This window comes from Cryptomeria japonica, chromosome 2, assembly GCF_030272615.1.
Source record: "Cryptomeria japonica chromosome 2, Sugi_1.0, whole genome shotgun sequence".
NCBI lineage: Eukaryota > Viridiplantae > Streptophyta > Pinopsida > Cupressales > Cupressaceae > Cryptomeria > Cryptomeria japonica.
Window position 1 is genome coordinate 1,577,494 of NC_081406.1, and position 10,222 is coordinate 1,587,715.

Sequence of the window (10,222 nt, forward strand, 5' to 3'; positions counted from 1 at the left end):
TGAGGATTTTGGCATTATTATACTATAAGAGCGCATTGAAATGAAATTGTAAACCGCATACAAAGAAATCATCAATAGACAAAGCATAATGCAGCTACGAAGGAGGTAAACCATCATTGGACATCCAATATGGTTGTTAATATTATTTACAGTGACTATATTGAAAGGAATGTTGGTTTATTGAAAACAGTATAATTTGAATTGAAAGATTTATAGCATTTAACGTTGATTGCACATAGGGAATTTAGTTATTTTGTGTGTACCAACCTGAATGTGCACCCTCGAGTAAAGAATGTGCAGAGGGTATTTGTAGAGCTCGGGAATATGCAATGAATTGGATTGTAGTGAAAGTGACACGGAAAATTCTATCTTATAATATAATTTGAATGTGCAATGCATTCGATTGTGGTAGCTAGCTATTTTCAAATTTGAATTTTTGTGGGAAACAATTGGTCATGTCATATTAAATATGCAGTCCTCCATTGCTTCGAATTATTCAATTTTCTTCCATGCTTTGAATGAAACTTGGTTTTTTTAATTCGATTTTATGCAAATTCTTGGATATTGGGGAGCCTTACACGAGTTGTTGCAAATGCAGGTACCAAATGTATGAAGTTGTGAAGTGATATTTGGAAGAATGTACACTTGAGTGTCTAAGAAGTCTAAAATTGATTGTTTTTATGTCATGTAATGCACCAATAGTTGTGCATATGTAATTGTAATTGGAGTACATTTGTACTTTTAAGCCACTTGCATAAAGTGACAAATGTAAACATTAAGTTTTAAAAAAAATAAAAATGTTTATTATTTGTGCAAGATGTTTTGTATTAAAATAGGAAATGTACCAGTAGTTGTTTTTTTTTTCACTTTTTGGTTTTCAACTACTAATTAATTTGTGAACATGTATTGGTGTTAAAATAAATATTTACTGGTATTTTTTTATATGTACTGACAATTTATTTTTATGTCTTGGGGGATCAACATGGTATTAAGGTGACGGTTATTGGAACTATTTCAGCTATTGGTACTCTTCCCCTAGTCACGCAACTTCTTGTAAACTTAAGAGATTTCGAAGAAATACAAACTTAGTCTCACATAATGCTCTGGTAAAAATATCAACATCATGTTGGAGGAGATGCCTAATATAATGGTGATAAGACTTCTATATGTTTTGTTCAAGAGCATGAAACATCGGATCATTTAACAAGAAGATACAAAAGCCTTCCCATTCATTCAATTTATAGAATAATACAGTGTGAATTCTCTGATTACTTCAAGATAAGGTTGTCTTGATCAATGTAGGAGACAAGGTTGAAGATAAGGTTGACATTAATGTGGATGACATAAGTTATAACTTTGTCAACGAAAGATGGTGTGAGGGGTTCTTTACCTGTGCTCTGATGGACAGTTGTGATAATTAATTATGTTGATTAATGGAAATATCCCCCATGATTTAGAAAAGATGGGTCTCAGCCTAAAGCCTTATTAGGTACCCATGTACAATCATTTATTCACTTAATAGAATGGTTGGAATTCACTCTAATCCCTCCTAAATGACAACCATGAGATAGTCAGGTGAATTCTCATAAGCCTAAGAGATTTCGAAGAAATACAAACTTAGTCTCACATAATGCATTTGTAAAATTGTCAGCTAGTTGGTGACCCATCTTTTCTAGATTATGGGGGGTATTCAAATTAATCAACATAATTAATTTATGGGGGATGTTAGAATATGTAAATTAATTATCCTAGCTATCGGTACAAATAGAGAACCCCTCCCGCCATCAACTAAAGTGTTTAACACCCTCTTCACCAAACACCAAGATTTTTGAAACTACCAAATATAATAGCAAACCATTTCAAAATTAAAACAAAGGCCCATCACCAGCATGGAAATGGTATTTAAAATATGCAATTATATATGCTAGTGCCCATGCCATGAAAACTATGGTAATAATATGGAACACTAGAACTAAATAATACAATTAAAACAAAAAACAAAAAAAACACCCCATAATTATTTCAATGCCTCATAAGGTGAGGCAATAAAAAATGGTGTTTCCTCTCCATCATTACTTGCAATTGTTCTCAACCTTAGATGAACTTATATTCATGAGGAAAGTAAATGGAAATAAAAGAAACAAATAAACTTAATAAATAGTTATCTGAAGTATTTGTTTTTATGGATGGAGGTTTTTGTATTTGTATGTGAGTATAATACATCTCTTATAATTGTAAATAATATAATATATTAGTAAAAAATTTACATATAATTATCATGACATTTTGAAAAAGAAAATATTTTTATTTTCTCTGGAAAATGTTATTAAAGCCAAAATGGAAAGGAGCCAATGGAAACCTCAAGGAAAAAAAGATAAAAAAAAAAACAACTCTAGAAATTTGGACCTTTTTAAAAAAAGTAAAAGTGATTTAAAATTTTACAAGAATAAGACCCAAATATATTAGTTAATTATTACAAAAAAAAATAAAAAAATTGTAAACTTAAAAAATTTTGAAAAACAAAAAATACTTGCTTATAATTGATTATGAAAATTTATTGCAATAATACTAAGTAACTACAAGTACTAATAAAATAGACATTTAAAAATAATAATAATAATATAATTAAAAAAAGGTTTATTCCTTTTAACCTAATTTATATTTGAAAGCATTGAAATCAAATTATAATATAAAATTAATAAAAATAAAAATAATAATTATTCCTATAATGTTATCTAGGTTGGTTATAATTATATTTGAAGCTTGCATACTTGCAATTCATCTACTGCTAGGAGAAATTGCCAACCAGCCATTGAGTCTCCTTGTAGTCATTGATTTTTAAACTATAAATTTTGATGATGTTCCTCGCATTCTACATTCCAACTCGGCATAAAAACTTCAAATTATGACTATGAAGCTTCTTTATTAGTTAAAAAATACATCAAAAAATGGTGACTTTTTCAAAAAAAATAAAAATGCAAACAAATTGTTATGCCATTTTTCCATATTTTCTCAATTATGCAAATGTTCTTTATAAATCTTTAGACAGCTGGTAAGTTTTTTCAGCCAACATATTTGAATTCGTTTTCTGATCAAGTTATGTTCATGTTTATCAGCAAAAATGGAAACAGGTAGCGAGAAGATGTACAGAATCGACATGAATTGAAGTCGTAGGAATCAAAGGAGAATTGTAAGGAACAAATTCTATTAGAAATGAATCACCAGGATCAAGAACAAGGACAGTTAGTTTTGAATCAGTACTGAGTTCCCACGTCAAGAAGAAACCATCTCAATAAAACAAGCAGAAGAGGAGCTACAGATGAAATCTGAAAAGCCACATTAACCTTACAGTTGTTTCTCTAACCCTAGTTACCTTTGATAATCAACTTTAATAAATGCTAAGTTGGGGAAGATCTTATAACGTTGGAAACATTCTTGAGCCATCTTGTTTCACTGACCAAGGAGTTTGCCTTCATGTGAAGTGGAAGGTGATTGATCCATGATAGGTCTTGAAGGCCTTGAAGTGAGATGTCCTAAGGGCGCAAGGAAGCAATGGGCATATAGGGCCCAAGGAGAGTTCTAAAGGGCCCAAAAAGACCAGGCTTAGATTCAACAAAGCCCTTCACATTGTGAACAAAAACACATTATAAATTTATAAGTACTACCTATAGGTGAAATATTGGTCACTTGTTTACATGTGTTTGTGTTGTATCCCGGTGTCGGAAAATGGGACTATGATTCTGCAAACCAGGAGTACTTGAGTTTGTTGAAACTTTGATTTTTAGACTTTGTGGATGAGGTTGCATTTCTAGCTGTCCATAAATCTGTAAAATGGTAACAAGCCCTATGGTGAAAACACAATGAAATTGAGATGTTTTAGATCAGAGCCATGTTCTATTTCACAGTCTAAGTAGAGTTAGTAGTTATTTTTCAGATGAAGTAGTTGGCGATAACATTGGCCCTCAACTGAGAAAATAAAATTCCATTGCAGACACTATAAATACTAATAAACATATGGCTAAGACGCTGGAGAAACAAAACATATACATAAATAACTAATATGACTATTGTAAAACAGAATGCCTCACCGCACTGGGGGCAGAGCCAAAAACCTTAACAGACCTTGAAGCTAGCATCCACTAGAAACCATTGAACAAGAACCAGGGTACAGAAAAAATAAATTATGAAACACCAGAAACAGAGGAAACCAAGCTCCAACCTGTACAGTGTCAAAAACCACATAATATCTCCAAAGTTTAGCAGACCACACTACCACTCACATGCAAGTCCCCCAATGACCAATACTAGAGGCTGAAGGTTCCCTCCCATCAAACAATAACATTGGGCTGGTTTGAAGTGTCTATGGCCCTGAAGCTCACACCATGTATGATCTCTGCCTATTTATTTGCCGTAGCACTGAATGACCACAAAACACAGGCAGGATATGGTCGCTCAAAACCTCCAACCACCCTTCGCTATTAAGAGTCCACACAGCACCTTGCACATGTCAAAGCGAATTCATCCTCGTCAATACTATAAACGCAATCCAAATCTCTACCATGCAATGAACGCGCCAACTCCGCCTGTAAGCCTACGTCGAACGATGACCTTATAGGATGTTTTGATTATAGGATGTTGAAAAGGTTTTAGAAACTCTAAAGTACGTACAACACGCGGATCCTAAATCAGATTCTTCTTAAATGAGATCTTAGAATCTAAATATGGTGAAGCACATAATAGGCATGCAAATTGTGTGACAATGCCTCAAAGGAATGTGGTCCCATGGGACAATGATCGCAACCTAACACAATATCTTTGTTGAAACGCTGTTAAAACTGCCGAGCAAATGCAAATAGCAGCTATAGAGCTGAACTTAACAACTTTTGCTAGTATACTCACGGCCCTTGTCAAATGGGGCATGTTGGAACTAAGTATGGATTTTTGCCAAAACATATGAGACAGATGAATTTTATCAAATGCCATAGTTGCAATCTCCAATTTTGCAGGTTTCAGCATGTCTTCCTTTGATCTGACCACGTTTGATTCTGAATGCCTGCATTTCTCTGTGATTAACATTTTCATTTCTTTGCAATTACCATCTTCGTTTCTCTGCAAGTTAGTGAATTAACATAGGAAGCGAATATTTAACTTGTTCCTTTCTCTGCGATTAAAGCAGCAAATCAACATCTTCAATTTTTTTTTCCCAGAACAAAGTCTCCCATTTATTAATGACATTGTATAACCTACCTCTTTTAGAGGAGATGCATTTTATTAGATAATAAAGTTTATTTAAAGAGGGACTCCATTATAACGTGTTTTTTAGAAAATCTCAAGATTTGCTTAAGAAATACATTTTTTTAAAATAAAGATTATTAATGTGAGAGGTTCTTATTACCTCTTAAAATAACAACTTATTAATTATATCATTTAATTTGAGGACAAAATTTTAATTGTAGATGAATTTATATGAAATTTGAAGTTATAAATGGAAACTGTTTTCTTTATTATAAATGTGCATTGAATTATAATTTTTATCAGAACAGTCATATGTTTCTTAAATTCAGTAATATTCATGTTTTTGAAAGAACGGTTTTTTGGAAATCTATATCTTTTAAATGTTTAAAAACTTCCTCACGGGTTAGCTAACTTGTTGCCGAGTCTGAGTTTTTCAACAATGGCAACAACATTTAAATCTAAAATTAATATGGCAAACGAATCCTTTCAACTAGATATTAAAGCTTCCAATAACATTGATTAATAAGTTACAGCGTAAATAAAAGGTTTATAGCGCTTAGGCTTGCATTTCCATCTCAATGCACTTAAAACAAGTGCTCACTAGAAAATGATACAATTAAGCAGTGAACTCTTCCTTAACAAATCCAACAACTACAAAACTAAATCTAAGGTAATTAGAAATATCTCCAATCTCAGTTTCCACTCCTACACATCTGCATCACCATCCTTCTCTTCATTCAGCTTGGCTGCAGTTTCTTCCTCTGCTGGAGGAGGCACCTGTTCTTCCTCGGGAAGAGGTTCTTCAACATAATCATTCTCAAATGCATCATTAGGAACTTCATATATACGCAACTGTGGCTTTGAAGGATCTTTGACAAACACATACTTTCCTTCGTTCAGTTTTAGGCAGAGATCAACGATTGATTTGACAATACCCCACATATTAGAAGTGTTCAAATTGATTTGCATAGCAAATTCTCTGGGCTTATACCCCTGAATACATAAAATAACGTGGTTGAAGTGATCCCGAGGGTGAACCCTAGACACATAACCTAGCTTCATAACATCTGCACTGCCAAGAAGGGCTTGAGTAGTCCATTTTGCAAGCTTATTTCCATTGTTCTTGAGTTCAGTTGCCAAAACAGCACCTCGTTGAGTTTCCAATTTCTGACGCCAATCAACTCCAGAAAACTTAGGATCAAATTCATTCAGAGCATTTAAAGTTAGAAACTGTGTTTGGCCCCTTAAATCCATAACACTATGGACCTCACACCTTGCAACCAATGATATATCTTCATCCAATTTCCAACGCCTATAACGATAAGCAACAGATGCAACCTCCTCACCCTCTGAGGCAAACGGATTGGGTTCTTCAAACTCCACCTTATTGCCATCTCTAACCAGAACTTGCTGCGAAAAGTTCTGGTTGATATATGCTGCCTCAACACTGAGAGAATGAGCAGAATTTATGTCATCTTTTGATTCCGGCAAAGGCTCCTGCGAGGTTTCATTTACAGACAGCAAATCCAACTGAGACCCATCCCTCTTGTCAAAAAACAGCTTATTGCCCACCCTCTGGACTACAATATCCCATGAATACACTGACCGAGGTGCACACATCAGTGTAGCCAGGATTGTGTCAGTGGCGAAAACAACAGCCTTGTCCTCACTTGCAAGGCGTCTTATCACAGGATCATCGGTTGTAGTTACCTTGAAGAAGTTCCTGTTCTTGAAACGCTCCAGGCGCTTCTCACTCTTTGGTGTGACTCGATCATACCCCTTATCATAGTATTCAAGTGCACCGCAAAGCACTAGATCCTCTGGCTCACCAACACTGTAATTCAATTTAGAGAAACTAGTGAAGGGAATCTGATCAAGCATGGTCCACTCAGGCTGGATGTCTACAGAGCTTTTGAATACTGCCGCTTCCCTACGCTGCATGTTGTTCCTGTTCTGATTGTAAAACCGATCTCGGCGCTGCCGCTCCTTCTCGGCTTCCCTCTTCTTCGCCTCAACTTCCTCATCTTTCCTCTGAGGGAGCTGCCTATGCTGCTGAAACCTCCACCTGGGGCCAAACTTGGGCTTTGGAGGGGGCTTTCCATCAACCAAACGAAATGACTCCTCATCTGCCTCATCAAATGCAAAATCGAAGACTGAATACTCCTGCCCACCCCTTGTATTAGGCCTGGCATTATAATTCCTTGTCCAATCTGCCACCCTCCCAAGCTTTTCCCCCTTGGAGAAAGGTGCATAAGGTACATTCTGCAGCTGATTTTCTAGAAAAGCAGGGCCTTCGGGAGGTCCCCAGCCATCTGGATTATCCACAACAATCGGCACTTTTAACTGTGGCTGCACTGTTCCAACCATATTTATCTGGAAAAGTTGAAAAAAAACTAATTTATTTCACCTTCTCAGCACCAACCCTCAACCAGTATTCAAAATCCAAATTAAAAAACAAAATGACAAATTGAATTAATCTTCTGCTCTGAGAAAAAGCCAATTAGTAAACACCTACATCTCAGTGTTAACTTTCTTGTTTGACCTCACCGTTCTACTGACGAGATAAATAAGTACTATCAAGCAGCCTGTAACAATTTAACTTTATCATTGAAGTCATTAAATTAAAAATAAAAATATTAATGATAATTGTTAAAATATTTTTAGATTTGATTGCATCAAAGGTTGATTATATCAAAGATTTTTTCATCATATGTAAATAAGAAACCATTTCCTCCAATTGCTTGAATCAAAAAAGAAGAAGAAAAAAAGAGAAAAGAAAAAGTGGGTTTTGTCTATTATATGCCCTTATTTCAGTTAGCACAATATACAAATAAGACTTGGACAATATACCACACCAGACACTACCTGCTAAATGCACAACCTAAATATGGGCTTGACATTATCAAAAAGCAGAAATAAATACCCAAAAACAAGCACGATAAGGTTCCATTTTCAAGTTCCTACTTGGGAAATCAAGTGTAGAAAATGATTAACCTAACCCAGGAAGAGAGCTTCACAAATTAAAATCCACAAATAAAAAATAACCCTAGAATTGCTACACAAAAGAAATCCAAAAAATAAAAATTATAAAAGGCTGAAAAAAAGCCTGCAAGTAAAACCCCAGGTTTACAACTCGTCAAACAATCCTAACCAGGAAAACATTCGAGCACCAAACAAAACTGAACGAAACGAGGAAACAACAGATGAAAAACGATGTGCTAATGTGAGAGGATTCATTGAGTAACATACCGGACAATACGTGCCGCCTGCAGACAAAGAAGAAGCTAACTACGTTCCCACGCAAACGCCAGAGAAAGCATAGAAGTTGAAAGCTAAAATCCCACCGAGGGTTTTCAAGACTAGTACTGCTACAAAACGACTACAAGTTTTATCTCGTCGATCGTAACCTATTACTCTTCCTAGAATGCGGTCCTATGGAAGGTATTTGGGAAAGGTATACCTAGTAGAAGGAGAAATCTTTGATGTTCAAAGAGGCTACCTAGAGACTTCAAAAAAAATTTCTTGGTTCGCTGTTTAGCTTATTTTTGAGTAATTGTAAAATAAGGGCATTTCTTGGTTGGTTGTTTAGTTTGTTTTAGCTACTCAATTTTTTGAGGAGGTGGTCTCATAATGATATTTTCAAATGAAATTTTTAATAATACTTTTTGTAAATAAAAAGAAGAGAAAAAATGATGAAGCCAACTTTCATTTTTAAATTGAAGGTAAATAAAAAGTAGAGAAACAAAATGTTGAAGCCACCTCTCATTTTTTTCAATAAATAGTTTTTGCTTATTCAACAATAACTACTTCACAAAAGTAGAAAAACATTCCAAAATTTTCTTTCTTCTGATTAAAAAAATACATGGGAACACTTTCATTGCTTATTTTTAAGTAGAAAATAGACTTAAGTAGTTGTTGATGACTTTCTTTTGACATGTTGGATATAAGATATTTTATTCACCAAAGTTGTGATGGTGGATGGTGGAGTTCGAACTTTAGATTGAGATAGTGTCTAGGATTAATGTTTTTATACGCATTGCATGGTAAGATGATGACCATTTTTAAGGAGGTGGACATCTATTATTTGTGAGGTCTTTTTTAATGTGGCTTTATATTTTGATTGACTATTAGATTTGGATCATTTGCTTTACTCGATCCAATTTGCTTTAGGTTTCATTTTAATTTCATATGTCCAATTTAATTTTTGGATTCATTATCTTTTGACATTTGGTTTTGATCTTTTGTTTTGTAAGACTTTTATTTTCGTTGGTTCCAATTGGTATGTTTAATAGTTTGGGAACAATGGCTTATGATGGGGATGGAATATGTGTTTGCAACAAGCTTGTGGTAAGGACTAACATGGCCCCTATTTTGGTGCTTGCATTGAATGAAGTTGTCCCTAGTAGAGTCAAGGTACTACTATCTATTATCACATTGGAATGCATCCTTTGGAGGATTAGTGTAGCAATTCTCCTTCCAACTACAAAAATGAAAAACACTCCTAGGTTGTGGGTGACCTAAAAGATTGATCAAATCTCTAGAGTGGATTGGTTCCCTTAGTGTAGTACCTAGAACTAACCTTACTCTAATACTACAACAAGGAAAAGGGATAGAAACTAAGCATGAATTGAAATAGAACTTGAAAGTGACGTGATATGCTATAAATTTTAAGTGTTTTGTAGTAGCTTATATATACATAATAAGATCAACTAAACCAAATAATATACACATCTCACACTTGACATGTTTTCTATATAAGTTTTTTGTAGCAACGTTTAAAATTTATAAAAATGTTCAGGAAGATTTTTTTTCACGGGTAAGACTTCCACAAATGTAATGACCATAAGATATAAGATATGACCTAGAAAAAATGTACTCTTGCATAAAGGCAAGAAGAACGGGACAATAAATCAGGAAAAAATCATTTCATCGCAAGATAAAATCAATTACTCTCATAATATTGCACAAAAATACAACCTTGAGAAGA

General features: G+C 34.3%; 1 protein-coding gene across 2 annotated transcripts; it reads right to left on the reverse strand.

Annotated features, from left to right (window-relative positions):
- Positions 1-5,726: 5,726 nt before the first annotated feature.
- Positions 5,727-8,733, reverse strand: LOC131050942 (eukaryotic translation initiation factor 3 subunit D). 2 transcript variants are annotated; one of them, XM_057985262.2, is made up of 3 exons: positions 8,485-8,733; positions 7,751-7,820; positions 5,727-7,608 (listed from the first exon to the last, which is right to left on the reverse strand). In XM_057985262.2, the coding sequence occupies exon 3, from the start codon at positions 7,600-7,602 to the stop codon at positions 5,941-5,943; it is 1,662 nt and encodes a 553-aa protein (XP_057841245.2). In that variant the 5' UTR covers positions 7,603-7,608; positions 7,751-7,820; positions 8,485-8,733; the 3' UTR covers positions 5,727-5,940. The 2 variants fall into 2 exon arrangements, with proteins under 2 accessions (XP_057841245.2, XP_057841244.2); XM_057985261.2 differs by lacking the exon at positions 7,751-7,820 and having other exon boundaries at positions 8,485-8,731.
- Between the last annotated feature and the right edge of the window lie 1,489 nt (positions 8,734-10,222).

Bases quoted from the DNA above. Each gene is read 5' to 3' on its own strand.
- LOC131050942 (XM_057985262.2), bottom strand. From the start codon at position 7,602: ATGGTTGGAACAGTGCAGCCACAGTTAAAAGTGCCGATTGTTGTGGAT.